The sequence below is a fragment of the Oncorhynchus nerka genome, linkage group LG10, assembly GCF_034236695.1.
Source record: "Oncorhynchus nerka isolate Pitt River linkage group LG10, Oner_Uvic_2.0, whole genome shotgun sequence".
NCBI classification, from domain to species: Eukaryota; Metazoa; Chordata; class Actinopteri; order Salmoniformes; family Salmonidae; genus Oncorhynchus; species Oncorhynchus nerka.
Genome location: NC_088405.1, coordinates 74,978,373 through 74,995,444, shown reverse-complemented (window position 1 = coordinate 74,995,444; position 17,072 = coordinate 74,978,373). Strand labels below are relative to the sequence as shown.

At 39.3% G+C, this 17,072-nt stretch overlaps 1 protein-coding gene across 1 annotated transcript in view; it reads right to left on the bottom strand.

Moving 5' to 3' along the window:
- The window catches only part of LOC115136004 (cell adhesion molecule 1-like), a 500,413-nt gene extending 484,514 nt beyond the window's left edge, over positions 1-15,899 (bottom strand). Inside the window, exon 1 of the mRNA XM_065023748.1 lies at positions 15,785-15,899. Within this exon, the coding sequence (XP_064879820.1) occupies positions 15,785-15,857 (73 nt within the window). The 5' untranslated portion in view covers positions 15,858-15,899. The remainder of the gene's footprint in view (positions 1-15,784) is intronic.
- Positions 15,900-17,072: the final 1,173 nt, after the last annotated feature.

Here is a 17,072-nt window from a genome sequence, read left to right as displayed (position 1 = left end):
TTTATTTCTTTGAGCAGTGTATTTAAGTGCCTTTGAACGGGGTATGGTAGTAGGTGCCAGGCGCACTTGTTTGTGTCAAGAACTGCAACGCTGATGTGTTTTCCCACGCTCAACAGTTTCCCGTGTATCAAGAATGGTCCACCACCCAAAGGACATCTGGCCAACTTGACAACCGTGGAAAGCATTGGAGTCAACATGGGCCAGTATCCTTGTGGAACGCTTTCGACACCTTGTAGAGTCCATGCCCCAACGAAATGAGGCTGTTCTGGGGGAAAAAAGGTAGGGTGCAACTCAATATTAGCAAGGTGTTCCTAATGTTTGGTATACTCAGTGTATATTTACTGTACACATAAATCGTGGCAAATTGGTTTGTTTCAGTTATGTCTTTGGTAACATTCGCATGGGTAAAAAAAAAAAAAAAAAAAAAATGAATGAATGAATGACTATTTGACAATAGAGCCTCCCACAATGTAGATGATGGCTGCAGGATGAAGTTGCTGAAGAGCAACTGCAGAAACTTGCGGTCAACTGATCCTTATTTACATGATTTTTGTCAAATCATTACTTTTTAAGGAGGTGACTGATGATGCTCACCAACTTGACAAAATTGATCCGCTCGTGCCCATCGAGATGAGTACGATGTTAAACTCTGCTCTCACACAGTCACACGGAATATCTGTGCATGTGCACAGGTGCGCTTCACGCTGCTACAACGTGGTAGCTGCGGGAACAAAACAGCAGAGAGGTTTAGCCTCGTGCTTCAACACTCCTTGTTGTTGAGGAAATTGACCCACTTCTACTACTTACTTTGTGCATCCATGTCATTTCCCTGAGTCTACCTTTAAATGAAACTTATGACCTGACCTATCACCTCATGCATTACTGCCCCACACTGGCAAAAAGGTGTCATCCCCAAAAACTATACAACACATACAGTGGGGCAAAAAAGTATTTAGTCAGCCACCAATTGTGCAAGTTCTCCCACTTAAAAAGATGAGGCCTGTAATTTTCATCATAGGTACACTTCAACTATGAAAGACAAAATGAGAAGGAAAAAATCCAGAAAATTACATTGTAGGATTTTTTATGAATTTATTTGCAAATTATGGTGGAAAATAAGTATTTGGTCACCTACAAACATGCAAGATTTCTGTCTCTCACAGACCTGTAACTTCTTCTTTAAGAGGCTCCTCTGTCCTCCACTCGTTACCTGTATTAATGGCACCTGTTTGAACTTGTTATCAGCATAAAAGACACCTGTCCACAACCTCAAACAGTCACACTCCAAACTCCACTATGGCCAAGACCAAAGAGCTGTCAAAGGACACCAGAAACAAAATTGTAGACCTGCACCAGGCTGGGAAGACTGAATCTGCAATAGGTAAGCAGCTTGGTTTGAACAAATCAACTGTGGGAGCAATTATTAGGAAATGGAAGACATACAAGACCACTGATAATCTCCCTCGATCTGGGGCTCCACGCAAGATCTCACCCCGTTGCGTCAAAATGATCACAAGAACGGTGAGCAAAAATCCCAGAACCACGCGGGGGGACCTAGTGAATGACCTGCAGAGAGCTGGGACCAAAGTAATAAAGCCTACCATCAGCAAGGGCATTGAAGATGAAACGTGGCTGGGTCTTTCAGCATGACAATGATCCCAAACACACCGCCCGGGCAACGAAGGAGTGGCTTCGTAAGAAGCATTTCAAGGTCCTGGAGTGGCCTAGCCAGTCTCCAGATCTCAACCCCATAGAAAATCTTTGGAGGGAGTTGAAAGTCCGTGCTGCCCAGCAACAACCCCAAAACATCACTGCTCTAGAGGAGATCTGCATGGAGGAATGGGCCAAAATACCAGCAACAGTGTGTGAAAACCTTGTGAAGACTTACAGAAAACGTTTGACCTCTGTCATTGCCAACAAAGGGTATATAACAAAGTATTGAGATAAGTATTTGGTCAATAACAAAAGTTTATTTTCCACCATAATTTGCAAATAAATTCATTAAAAATCCTACAATGTGATTTTCTGGTGATTTGTCTGTCATAGTTGAAGTGTACCTATGATGAAAAAATTACAGGCCTCTCATCTTTTTAAGTGGGAGAACTTGCACAATTGGTGGCCGACTAAATACTTTTTTGCCCCACTGTATGTGTTGTATAGCCTGCCACTTAAAATAAAACACAATAGAAAAGTTATTTTAAAAACTTAACTAAATAAAAACTAGTAAAGTGGATCTGAAAATTATAAAAAATAATACAAATATAAAAACGACTAGAAATAAAAACACAAAACTATAATATCAAAATGTTGGAAAACCCTAGACAGACAACTTTCATAAATTCAGCACACAAGTCAGACCACTTCAGCTTAAATGCCTGTGTTGAATAAAGCTCTGTTTTCCTCCTTTAAATTTGAACAAAGGAGTTTTGAAAGAATTACAAAAAAATATTCTGATGCTAGTCGGCATGCATTTTGGTAGAGAGGGTCTTTTGTTGATAGAAATTTAAGTGGGGGGGTATGACAGAATTTCAGTCAAGACATAAAAGCCTGTTTTGAGTCATACCCAAGAAAAGCGCATTATTCATTTAAACTCGGGTAATCATGTACATGATTGGTTTGAATAAGAGCTTTTGTCAAATGGCATTGACCTATATGAATTTTCAACCACTTGCAAGAATTTCAAAGTTGAATGAGGCACTATATTGTATAGCACATGGTGCCAATAAAACAAAGAGAAAGACTATCCATTCTTCCCATGAGAGAAAATGTTGGAAGGAATGTGGGTAGCACCGTCATAAATCAACCACCAAAGGCCTATGATTGATGACAGTGTCATGTATTTCACAGAGGCTGCATAAAAATGAAAAATATGTTACATAATAGATTTAGTAAAAATAAGCTATGCCTACATTGAGCTTAACATCAGTAGTCAAGTGGATATCAGAGCAATATGAGCGCAGCATTAAGTGGCCTTTTGAGAGCAACTCCATCTACACAGCATGTTAGTATCCGCCATATTGCTTGAACCTGTCTTGTCCTTTCAGATGAGTGAGGAGTCGAGGTAATAGCACCTAAGAGGGGACAGTCACATGGACATTGGATTCTCTGTCTATTAGCAAATCCCCGCTTGTGATAATGTATCAACTTCAACCTTTGAGTAAACACTATTCTATCCACTAGCCTATTGATGATTTCTACTTTTATCTGTATCAGTTGCTGAATCAATGTTTGCTGGCTCCAGTCTTAAATAGTTTATTACTAGTCATTATAAACCAAACCATCATCCAAAGCTTTCATTTTAAAGAGCTGAGAATTATTTTTGATTTTTTTACAAAAAGTAAATTACTTCAAAACCTTGGACTAAATGGTGAAGTTTCATAATGCAGTACAATTTAATTCTCAATTAATTATGTATGAATGCCATCAACACTGCTTTTTGAAAACAATTTTTAAAAGTTAACAGCTCCCTTCCATGAGCATTTAGTTCAGTATGCCCAGAGCCATCATTGTTATAACACTTAAGTTGTTATTGTTGTGGCTGCTGCTGTTGCTGCTATTATTATTAATCAATATTGTAGGACAGAAGGCATCAGGAATAAGGCAGGAAATCTGTTTAAGTGTCCAAACTAAGTAAGAATTAAGAGGGATCTTGTCTCGCTCTGTCATTTCTGCAGGGCCAAGCGACCAATCAATAGGAAGGCAGTTTGCTAGTCTCCAGCCATAATCCTCAAAAATATTATTATGCGGATTAGTTTCTCCCTCACCCATTTCATTTTCAGTCTAGAAGGTATTAGTCTGACAGCCAAGTGGAGCCCATCCAATACTACACACTTCAAAGCTGCAGCAAACTGTCTAAGAAAAGCAACGTGGTTCAAACATTTCCTTTCATCTTTATTTTCAGGATAAAACATAGGCTAGGCCTAGGCTGTGCCTACTTCTGCCCCCCGTTGATAGATTGCTAATAAAAGGTATTCACGCTAGAGTAGATTACAGTGTGTGTATATATTTATTTATTTTATTCTCTAACTCTACACAATGTTATTAGATAATAGTGCTATTTAGGGACACTACCTACTTCAAACAATTTACCACAAGGGAGGGTCTAGTGTGCATTTTCACACAAGACTTCCCTTGCATCACCCAGCTCTGACAGAGAAAATTGGGGTTCTATTCAATCTGTAAAGCTGAACCATTACAGATTCCTCAACATTAATGTATAAGGTAATTTCAGATTGAACTGACATATGTAGCATTTACCGTGATTGCAGTCTCTGCAAAATCAGGAACATTCCCTTTAAAATTTCAATCATACTGTAAAGCTGAACTTCCGCAATGCGGATTGAATAGAGCCCTTAGACTGTATAATCCTGTAGCATCTGGCATTTGTGCAGACAAAACAGCCGAGAAGCTATCATCAGACAAGACACTGCAGTAATAGGTAGGAAACAAATGGACAGGAACTGAATACAATGATCACAAGGGATCCAATTCTGTGGGAGACAGTGAGGGTCTAGTCAGAGCCAAATTCACTGAAAAGTAACGAGTGTTATGCTAATGTCAGACAAGAGAATGCAGATCACTCAAGTCCAATAAGCCCAGTTGATAGATACCTGTACTGTATTTTAAAGGATGTATTTCCCTTACAATGATGAAGCAGTATTTGTTTGTTCAGGGGTATGCATGCATATTATTTATGCTTCCATACATGTTTTTAATTCATTGTTGGACCCAGCATTACATGGATGAATGCATGCAAAAAAAATTGCCATCTTATATAATTCAACAGCTCTTCTAGTCTGATTTAATGACAGCTTGCTATAACAAGCTTATTAGGGGCCTAACAACTCTGGGGGGAGATCTAGCCCTAATCAAAATATTTGTTTTGGTACAAATATTTTCAGAGCAGTGGGCTAGTCTTAGGACCGTTGTTATGATGACATCTTCTAAGTCGAAGAATATTTTTTTCCTACAATGCAGTGGCATAATGTGCAGTAGTTTCAAAATGTCTGATTTTAATCCAACATCACTCATCAGGGATTGTGTTGGTAGCTTTACTTGTTCAATCAGTTGGCACCTCAGTAAAGACAGCCTTCTGTGTCTTTTTGATTATACTAAGAGCACCATCGCCAGATGTGACCAAGCCCAGTCATCTGTTGACAGAGGGGTACAGCAGCAACCCACCTCCCCCCACAATAAAGCCATTGTTCTTCATTACTTCTTAGGGCACCAGAGAAAAACAGAGCAGCAGCAAATATAAAGGTCCATTTTCACTAGGGATGCACGATATATCGGAATCAGCCGATATTAGCTAAAAATGCAAACAGTTTCACCCTGATGTGCAAAACCGATGTCAAAGCTAGATGTGCATACCTATATAACATGTAATGACGACACCGAAAACTTTGCGCTACACATGCAACAGAGCAGAGGTCGATGGATTATGATTTTAACGCCGATACCGATTATTGGAGGACCAAAAACGCCGATACCGATTATTGGAGGTCCCAAAAGGCCGATGCCGATTAATCAGACAATTTTTTTTTTACATGTATTTGTAATAATGACAATTACAACAATACTGAATGAACAGTTATTTTAACTTAATATAATACATCAATAAAATCAATTTAGCCTCAAGTAAATAATGAAACATGTTCAATTTGGTTTAAATAATGCAAAAACAAAGTGTTGGAGAAGAAAGTAAAATTGCAATATGTGCTATGTAAGAAAGCTAACGTTTCAGTTCCTTGCTCAGAACATGAGAACATATGAAAGCTGGTGGTTCCTTTTAACATGTGTCTTCAATATTCCCAGGTAAGAAGTTTTAGGTTGTAGATATTATAGAAATTATTGTACTATTTCCCCCTATACCATTTGTATTTCATTAACCTTTGACTATTGGATGTTCTCATAGGCACTTTAGTATTGCCAGTGTAACAGTATAGCTTCCGTCCCTCTCCTCGCTCCTCCCTGGGCTCAAACCAGCAACACAACGACAATTAGCGCGCGCTAACTAGCTAGCCATTTCACTTCGGTTACACGAGCCTCATCTCGAGAGTTGATAGGCTTGAAGTCATAAACAGCACAATGCTTGACGCACAACGAAGAGCTGCTGAGAAAACGCACAAAAGTGCTGTTTGAATGAATGTTTACGCGCCTGCTTCTGCCTACCACCGCTCAGACAGATACAAGCATCTAAGTATGCTCAGTCAGATTATATGCAACGCAGGACACGCTAGATAATATCTAGTAATATCATCAACCATGTGTATTTAACTAGTGATTATGATTGATTGTTTTTTATAAGATAAGTTTAATGCTAGCTAGCAATTTACCTTGGCTTACTGCATTCGCGTAAAAGGCAGTCTCCTTGTGGAGTGCAACGAGAGAGGCAGGTCGTTATTGCGTTGTACTAGTTAACTGTAAAGTTGCAAGATTGGATCCCCGAACTGACATGGTGAAAATCTGTCGTTCTGCCCCTGAACAAGGCAGTTAATTAACCCACCGTTCCTAGGCCGTCATTGAAAATAAGAATGTGTTCTTAACCGGACTGCCTAGTTAAAAAAATGCAAATATATATGTTTTTTTTTTTTTTTTTATCTGAAAAAATACCAATTTCCGATTGTTATGAAAACTTGAAATCGTGCCTACTTAAATCGGCCATTCCGATTAATCGGTCGACCTCCACAACAGAGCATTCCTAACCTAGCCCACAATGTCTGCTGTGTGGATCGAGCAGTCAACAAGTCGAGCAGTCATTTGAAAGAGTAAGAACATTTCAGCGAGACAACTCAAAGAAGAAATCCATTAACGCCAAGATAATGGAATTTATTGCCCTTGACAAGCAACCGTTCTCTGTCGTGGGTGATTTTCGCTTTCGCTACATCAATGCAGACAAGAAACAGGGTTTATGTTACATAGACAGCTGGACAAGATGGAAACGGACACAGTGACAGTGCGCACCGAGGGTGAGAGGCAACGAACAGAGAGAGCAGAAACTTCACTGCTTGACATGTATGAAATCCTGATTGAGAATGAAACGACTGAACAACGAAACAGCAAGTAAGTTAAATAAATACGTTTTGATTATGTTTTACTGGTAATGGGAACAAATGTAAATTCCAACAAAATAACTTTTTGGTCAGTGTGGTGTGTATGTAACCTTTAATTTACCGAGGCAAGTGAGTTAAGAGCAAATTCTTATTTACAATGACGGCCTACCCCGGCCAAACCCGGACGACACTGGGCCAATTGTGCGCCGCCCTATGGGACTCCCAATCACGGCCAGATGTGATACAGCCTGGATTCGAACCAGGGACTGTATTGGCCCCTCTTGCACTGAGATGCAGTACCTTAGACCGCTGCATCCGTGTGTGTATGTGTGTTAAGCCTTCTAGTGCAGTTAAATAGTTAAAAGGCAGCTAAAATGGTTAATATCGGCATAGTTATTTTTGGCAAGGAAAATATCAGATATCGGCCAAAATCGTAATATCGGTGCATCACTAATTTTCACACCAGCTTTCAAATCACTGAGCTACTGTCTTGACAGCTAGACAAACTCAATATAGGATACAGGAAGGGAAGCATTCAAATTATGTTAGGAAATGAGAGCTCAAATTACCTAAACAGAGTTAAAGAGGTTAATGGATTCAATCTCACTAAAAAGGATATTGTTAGTGTTTCATACTGGAATTTATATAACAATATCCATACTCCAAACTAGAGGTCGACTGATTAATCGGAATGGCCGATTTCAAGTTTTCATAACAATCGGTAATCTACATTTTTGGACACCGATCATGGCCGATTACATTGCACTCCACGAGGAGACTGCGCGGCAGGCTGACTACCTGTTATGCGAAACAGCAAGGAGCTGTAAGGTACTAGCTAGCATTAAACTTATCTTAACTTCTTGCGTCGAGCCATCCCGGATCCGGGATCGTGACTACAGCCTCAAGCCCATTACCATAACGCAACGTTAACTATTCATGAAAATCGCAAATGAAATGAAATAAATATGCTAGCTCTCAAGCTTAGCCTTTTGTTAACAACACTGTCATCTCAGATTTTCAAAATATGCTTCTCAACCATAGCAAAACAAGCATTTGTGTAACAGTATTGATAGCTAGCGTAGCATTTAGCGTTAGCATTCAGCAGGCAACATTTTCACAAAAACCAGAAAAGCATTCAAATAAAATAATTTACCTTTGAAGAACTTTGGATGTTTTCAATGAGACTCTCAGTTAGATAGCAAATGTTCAGTTTTTCCTGAAAGATTATTTGTTTAGGAGAAATCGCTTTGTTTTGTTCATCACGTTTAGCTACGAAAAAAACCTGTATCCAGGAGTGTAATTCTATCCGCAAGCTCATTAGCATAACACAACGTTAACTATTCATGAAAATCGCAAATGAAATGAAATAAATGTGCTAGCTCTCAAGCTTAGCCTTTTGTTAACAACACTGTCATCTCAGATTTTCAAAATATGCTTCTCAACCATAGCAAAACAAGCATTTGTTTAACAGTATTGATAGCTAGCGTAGCATTTAGCGTTAGCATTCAGCAGGCAACATTTTCACAAAAGACAGAAAAGCATTCAAATAAAATAATTTACCTTTGAAGAACATCGGATGTTTTCAATGAGGAGACTCAGATAGCAAATGTTCAGTTTTTCCTGAAAGATTATTTGTTTACGACAAATCGCTCCGTTTTGTGCGCCACGTTTGGCTACCAAGAAAAAACAAAAATTCAGTCATCAAAACGCCGAACTTTTTTCCAAATTAACTCCATAATATCGACTGAAACATGGTAAACGTTGTTTAGAATCAATCCTCAAGGTGTTTTTCACATATCTCTTCGATGATATATCGTTTGTGGAAGTCTCCTCTCTCCCCTGAATCACATGGATGAATGCGTGCAGTTTGGAGATTACGCAGCAATTTCGACAAAGGACACCGGGCGGACACCTGGTAAATGTAGTCTCTTATGGCCAATCTTCCAATGATATGCTAGATGTCAACAGGCTTTAGAAATTGTTTCAGGCTTGTATTCTGATAAATGAGGGTGTAAGACCTGTCTGAATGAGTGGACCCTTGTCGTGTCACAGAGCTTTTTCATGCGCAATCCCGAGAGAGTGCCTTTCTTGTTTACCTTTTATATTGACAACGTTATTGTCCGGTTGAAATATTATAGATCATTTAGGCTAAAAACCACCTGAGGATTGAATATAAACATTGTTTGACATGTTTCTATGAACTTTATGGATACAATTTGGATTTTGTGTCTGCCTGTTTTGACTAGGTTTGAGCCTGTGGATTACTGAAGAAAACAAAACGGAGGTTTTCGGATATAAAGAGACTTTATCGAAACAAAAGGAACATTTATTGAGTAAATGAATGTCTTCTGAGTGCCACCATATGAAGATCATCAAAGGTAAAGGATTCATTTTATCTCTATTTCTGACTTGTGTAACTCTTCTACTTGGCTGGTTACTGTTTGTAATGATTTGTCTGCTGGGCTATGTTCTCAAATAATCGTAAGGTATGCTTTCACCATAAAGCATTTTTTAAATCTGACACCGTGGTTGGATTCACAAGAAGTTAATCTTTAAACCTATGTAAAATATGTTTTGTTTTCAGAATTTTTATAATGAGTATTTCTGTATTTGAATTTGGTGCTCTGCAATCTCACTGGATGTTGGCTAGCGTCCCAAACACCCTAGAGAGGTTAACAAGAGCATTCGCAAAAAACGTACCGTCGTTGCACCAATGTGTACCTAACCATAAACATCAACACCTTTATTGAAATCAATACACAAGTATATATTTTTAAACCTGCATATTTAGTTAATATTGCCTGCTAACATGAATGTATTTTAACTAGGGAAATTGTGTCACTTCTCTTGTGTTCTGTGCAACAGAGTCAGAGTAAATGCAGCAGTTTAGGTCACCTGGCTCATTGCGAAGACAGCCAACTTCGCCAAACGGGATAATTTAACAAAAGCGCATTTGCAAAAAAGCACAATCATTGCACGAATGTACCTAACCATAAACATCAATGCCTTCCTTAAAATCAAGACACAGAAGTATACATTTTCTAACTGCATATTTAGTTAAAAGAATTTCATGTTAGCAGGCAATATTAACCTAGGGAAATTGTGTCACTTCTCTTGTGTTCATTGCACGCAGAGTCAGGGTATATGCAACAGTTTGGGCCGCCTGGCTCGTTGCGAACTAATTTACCAGAATTTTACGTAATTATGACATAACGTTGAAGGTAGTGCAATGCAACAGCAATATTTAGACTCATGGATGCCACCCGTTAGATAAAATACAGAACGGTCCCGTATTTCACTGAAAGAATAAACGTTTTGTTTTCGAAATGATAGTTTCCGGATTTGACCACATTAATGACCTACGGCTAGTATTTCTGTGTTACTATATTATAATTAAGTCTATGATTTGATAGAGCAGTCTGACTGAGCGGTGGTAGGCAGCAGCAGGCTCGTAAGCATTCATTCAAACAGCACTGTCCTGCATTTGCCAGCAGCTCTTCGCAATGCTTCAAACTTTGCGCTGTGTATGACTTCAAGCATGTCAACTCCCGAGATTAGGCTGGTAATACTAAAGTACCTATTAGAACATCCAATAGTCAAAAGGTATATGAAATACAAATGGTATAGAGAGAAATAGTCCTATAATAACAACCTAAAACCTCTTACCTGGGAATATTGAAGACTCATGTTTAAAGGGACCACCAGCTTTCACATGTTCTCATGTTCTGAGCAAGGAACTTAAATGTTTGCTTCTTTACATGGCAAATATTGCACTTTTACTTTCTACTCTGTATAGGGCCTCCCGGATGGCGCAGTGGTCTAAGGCACTGCATCACAGTGCTAGCTGTGCCACCAGAGATTCTGGGTTTGAGCCCAGGCTCTGTCCCAGCCGGCCGTGACCAGGAGGCCTGTGGGGCGGAGCACAATTGGCCCATCGTCGTCCGGGTTGGGGAGGGTTTGGCCGGCAGGGATATCCTTGTCTCATCGCGCCCTAGCGACTCCTGTGTTTGGCCGGGTGCAGTGCACGCTGACCAGGTCGCCAGGTGTACGGTGTTTCCTCTGACACATTGTTGGATGTGCATTGTGTCAAGAAGCAGTGCGGCTTGGTTGGGTTTCGGAGGACGCATGGCTCTCGACCTTCGCATCTCCCGAGTCCGTATGGGAGTTGCAGTGATGAGACAAGACCGTAACTACAACCCAAAAAATTGGGGAGAAAGGGGTAAAATAATTTTAAAAATAATAAAATAAAATTAGGTATAGGCTTTTTTTGTCCTCCAATAATCGGTATCGGCGTTGAAAAATCATAATCGGGCGACCTCTGATGTTTGGAGTAATCTGTTGGGATTGTGAAACCAGCCCGCTATAAAGAAAACTGTGTGGTTATTCTGTTTAGGTTGGAAACAATGGCAAGGGATAAAATCAAATGGAACAACTGCTATTTCGTTAACCCACTGCAATGCCACCGCCTTTTAGACTTCTAATCCCTTTTAAATAGTGTGTCAGAGCTACAAACTTATGGGTTGCATCATTGGATTTGTCTATTTCTTCCTCATAATTTTAGTCTGTGTGATTAACGGGGGCTGAGCTAGAGAGGCGTTTGTGAGACAAGGGCAGATCCCGAAGGGGCCCGGGCCGAGTCTTTTTACAGAAACATCTGTGGAGTCCAAATGGTTTGAGCTACAAATGATTAAAAGCTATCTATGAAAAGTTGAATCTCACAAAAACTCACACGAACAGTTGAAGTAGGAAGTTCACATACACCTCAGCCAAATACATTTAATCCTAGTAAAAATTCTGTCTTAGGTCAGTTAGGATCACCACTTTATTTTAAGAATGAAATGTCAGAATAATAGTAGAGAGTGATTTATTTCAGCTTTTATTTCTTTCATCACATTCCCAGTGGGTTAAAAGTTTACATACACTCAATTATTATTTGGTACTATTGCCTTTAAATTGTTTAACCTGGGTCATACGTTTCGGGTAGCCTTCCACAAGCTTCCCACAATAAGGTGGGTGAATTTTGGCCCATTCCCCCTGACAGGGCTGCTATAACTGAGTCAGGTTTGTATGCCTCCTTGCTCGCACACGCTTTTTCAGTTCTGCCCAGAAATGTTCTATAGGATTGAGGTCAAGGCTTTGTGATGGCCACTCCAGTACCTTGACTTTGTTGTCCTTAAATTATTTGGGCTGGGGGCAGTATTGAGAAGCTTGGATGAATACGGTGCCCAGAGTAAACTGTCTGCTACTCAGGCCCAGTTGCTAATATATGCATATTATTAGTAGATACTCAGTAGATATTATTGGTAGATACTCAGATTCTAGCATGGTGTGCTTTTTCCGTAAAGTTTTTTTAAATCTGACACAGCGGTTGCATTAAGGAGAAGTGCATCTATAATTCTGTGCATAATAGTTGTATCTTTTATTAATGTTTATTATGAGTATTTCTGTAAATTGATGTGGCTCTCTGCAAAAATCACTGGATGTTTTGGAACTACTGAACGTAACGAGCCAATGTAAAATGAGATTTTTATATATAAATATGCCCTTTTCGCACCAAAGTACGTTCATCTCTAGGAGACAGAACGTGTCTCCTTCCTGAGTGGTATGACGGCTGCGTGTTCCCATGGTGTTTATACTTGCGTACGATTGTTTTTACAGATGAACGTGGTACCTTAAGGCGTTTGGAAATTGCTCCCAAGGATGTACCAGACTTGTGGAAGGTCTACACATTTTTTTCTGAGGTCTTGGCTGATTTCTTTTGATTTTCCCATGATATCAAGCAAAGAAGCACAGAGTTTGAGTTTGAAGGTATCTGTCTGAAGAATTGTTGGGAAAATGACTTGTGTCATGCACAAAGTAGAGGTCATAACCAACTTGCCAAAACTATAGTTCGTTAACAAGAATTTTGTGGAGTGGTTGAAAAACTAGTGACTCCAACCTAAGTGTATGTAAACTTCAGAATTCAACTGTAGGTGGGAGGCTTGGGTGCACCATAATGCACCATAATGGATGCCAACCGCCGATAAATCCCACAGAAGAGGCAGGGGCAACAACGGTAGCTAGCTTTAGCTAGTACACAATGGTAGACAGTGTCCTTCGCCCCCGCCTGTCGGGCATTGTTTGAAGGTAAGCCTTGTAATAAATCCATAGGTACGCCTCCAATTGACTCAAATGATGTCAATTAGCCTATCAAAAGCTTCGAAATCCATTACATAATTTTTCAAGCTGTTTAAAGGCACAGTCAACTTAGTATATGTAAACTTCTGACCTACTGGAATTGTGATACAGTGAATTATAAGTGAAATAATCTGTCTGTAAACAATTGTTGGAAAAATTACTTGTGTCATCCTACCTGACTTGTCAAAACTATAGTTTGATAACAAGAAATCTGTGAAGTGGTTGTAAAACAAGTTTTAATGACTCCAACTTAAACTGTAAACTTCCGACTTCAACTGTATAAATGTGAAGAATACACTTTTACTCATTTCTAATCACTATCAAATATGGTTATGAGGGGAAGCCCACTGGCGGGCAGTGGGAGAAGATGGATTTCTCATTGCTGAAAAATTTGACCTCAATACAGTTCTGTTCCCAAAACTAGAATCTGTTATGAACAAAGTGGATGTTTTGTAGACTTTACCCTTTGCAAAAGTTTTTTTTAAATGGCATTGTTTAGAAGGAGTGCAAAGGCGAAATTTGTTAATGCACAAGCGCACTTCAGAGTAGGTGTTCCCTAATGGAAATATGCATGATACTAGAACGCACCAATAGGATCTCACTTGCTCATGCTTGGCTCTGCCCCCGTCCTTGCATGTTCTGCCCACTATGGCACATGTTTTCCCATTGGAAACGACAGGCTGTGGTCTCTCGTTTTAATTGTATTTATTTTTTTACCTTTATTTAAAATAGGCAAGTCGGGTAAGAACAAATTCTTATTTACAATGACGGCCTACCCCGGCCAAACCAATTGTGCGCCGCCCTAAGGGACTCCCAATCACTGCTGGATGTGATACAGCCTGGATTCAAACCAGGGACTGTAGTAGCCCCTCTTGCACAGATGCAGTACCTTAGACCACTGCGCCACTTCTTTGATGGCATGCTTCAAATTCAAATACTTCCGGCTTCATGCGCCATTGGGAGTTTTCCATTGGAATATGTGGATGAAGTCAGCACTATCACCATCTACTGGTTTTAATGTCTATGAAATATTCAGCCTAGCAGTGTGAGTGCTTTGTCTAGATAAAGGCTACCCAAGCTGTGTGCACATCTTGTGGACAGCTATGTCATAGACTATACAGTAGGTGTTGGTACTTGGTAGCTTAATTAGGGTGAACCTGTTGATGATTACAGTAAACTAAACTCCCTATTGACTGAGTAGCCTGGCTATATTATTTTGTATAATTGATAGAGTTTGCCCAACATTGTAAATCAACACGTTGTAAAAAAGAGATGGGTGCATCGAAAAACAAGTGTGTTTTGCATTTGGCAGAGTAAAACCGCATGCCAGGTTTTTCGGAGAAACATTGATTCGTTTCCACAAGACTAGGCTATGATAATTCAATAAATAACTTTGTTCACATTGAATTTTTAACAAACATGAATTACACTACATATGACACAAATTGCAGAGATTCAATCTGAATTGCCATATTTTCATTCATCATGAATTGTATTCCCAACGCATCTCTTGCTAGAGCTCGTGGCATGATACAGTATTTGCCATACTGAATCAGCTGACAATGTGTAATAGCCTATCCAGTTGACTAGTCTATAACAGCACACACTCATGCTATATTTTAAGCCACTGATTTGACTTTTAAAAGGTGTTTAGGAAGCAAGCAAAATCAAAACAGCACCACTAACAATTTATGTCTCCATCGGTGTACTGTACACCACTGACATCGTTCCCTGGGCATTCAACTGTAAGGTATAGCTTCAGAGTAGCCTACCTAGCAACATAGATACCTAGCTGTATCAGTCTGCCAGGTCACACATGCGACACACAAAGTGACTATTCAATCACACCAGTAGGCCTATGGATCATAGTTTGAGCAAACTAAATCAAATGTCTAAATACATGTAATAAAGCTGGGCATGTTTTAGGTAAAGTGATGCAATGTAAATTAGCCTCAACTTCAGCATGGTAACGCGCTCAGAATAGCTCCCGCTACAAATATTCAGCATTAATTGTAGGCTACGGCGTTCAACAGAATCTGGACATTCGCAACACAAAAGTGTTCAGAACATCTGACTGGTTAATTATAACTAAACATATTAAACTTGTACACTGAAGTTGAATTTATGGTCTTTATACTTTGGAAAATCAACTATTTTCATATCCAATTTCGCTCATTTAAACTCCCAGCTGCAGCTTTGTGAGTATTACAGTGGCACAGGGCTCAAGACTAAGGGAAAACTAGCCAAATGATTTGTGTTGAGGGGTTAGTATGGAAGACAGAAACATCTGTAACGGCTATATGAGTGAAATTTAAATATTCAAAGAATGTAACAAATATTTGAGTCTTCTTTAGGCACATGGAATATCGTATTCCAACTTGAAGAACAGTTAGGCTACACTCAATGCTTAACTAATAAACTATCACTCAAAATTATACGGGCACATCCAGAAAAAAGCTTGCTCTGAATGCAGACTCATTTTTGCCCACTCCTCCATGTCCATATAAAATCATTAAAAAGACGTAGGTTTGTTTAGTTTTTCGTCGCAATCCTACCTTTGTGAAGAGCTGCTGGAATCACGAACAAAAAGAGAAGTGTAGCGAGAGATCCGTTGCCTGTGATCGCCATGTTGTACACCTGCTTCAATCTGGCTGCGCGAGTAGTAGCTAGCTACTTCACCTAGCGACAACGCGAATCACTTTAATGATATGCATGGTGGGGAGGGAACAATTCAAATTCATTTTTTAAAAGATGGTTAAACAACTAAGAAAGGTTATACAAGTGTTACGGTGGGTTCTTATTGAATAATGCACAACTGAGGGGAAATCGTTTATTTTATTTTCAACCATTCCAGAACATTGAATCATTTTTGTGTGAAGGGTTCAAGGCAAAACATCCAGTGAATTTTCAAAACTTCCCTAATTATTTGTTTTGTAACAAACAGTGCTTAGATTACTCATAGATGGCTCGTCACATGAACTGGGAAGTATCATATAGGTGGCAGCTTTTTCATCCATATATTCCTTATGTGCTATCAATGATGCTGTACATGACAATATGTTTTGCATCACTGGCATGTTCATTTGCAAAGAAAAATGGCCTGCACACACATTCAAGTAACACCGAAAAGTAAATAGGCTACATCCACTTTGGGCATCATGCAACTAAAATACAAAAACAAGCATACAGTCCGTACTGCATTTTCAATATAGAGAATCTTGTTGAACATCATTTTCTCCGTTATATTTTATTTATTTAACACAGTACAGCAAGATAGTGCAGTAGCCTATATGTCCACACTACATTGATATTAGGAGGGCTCATTAGAATGACTGCTCTCTGACAAAAGTAGCTTACACAGTGGTGCCTCTAGTGGTGGTACCAAGTTATATCTTTTTTTAAATCAGAATCTCTTGCAGGAAAAAAGATGATCTTGAGGCTATAGCATAAATGACATGTACTGATTAGAAATGTCCCAGTGGGAAGGCCACAATGACATATTAACTGTCTTGAAAATATACCAATTCATAGTAAAACACAAGCAATCCCAAATGCAATCATTACTCTGAAATCATAAGATTTCTTCTATGTCATGTCATACCAAAAAATGACCAGACCTCTCTGTTCTCCCTCAATATCAGATTGCAATGTACCTGCCCGTGTCTTAACATTCTTTGTGATTTACAAAAGTTTAGGATTGGATTTTAAGGTTGAGTCAAAGAAAGCTCAGGAATGATCTTCACAGTGAATCAGGACCAGATGAATGGCATAATACCTTTCTGATTTGAGCTGTACCCTGCAGAGATTGATACACACTGAGAGTGGAACTAAAGTATTGCGGCT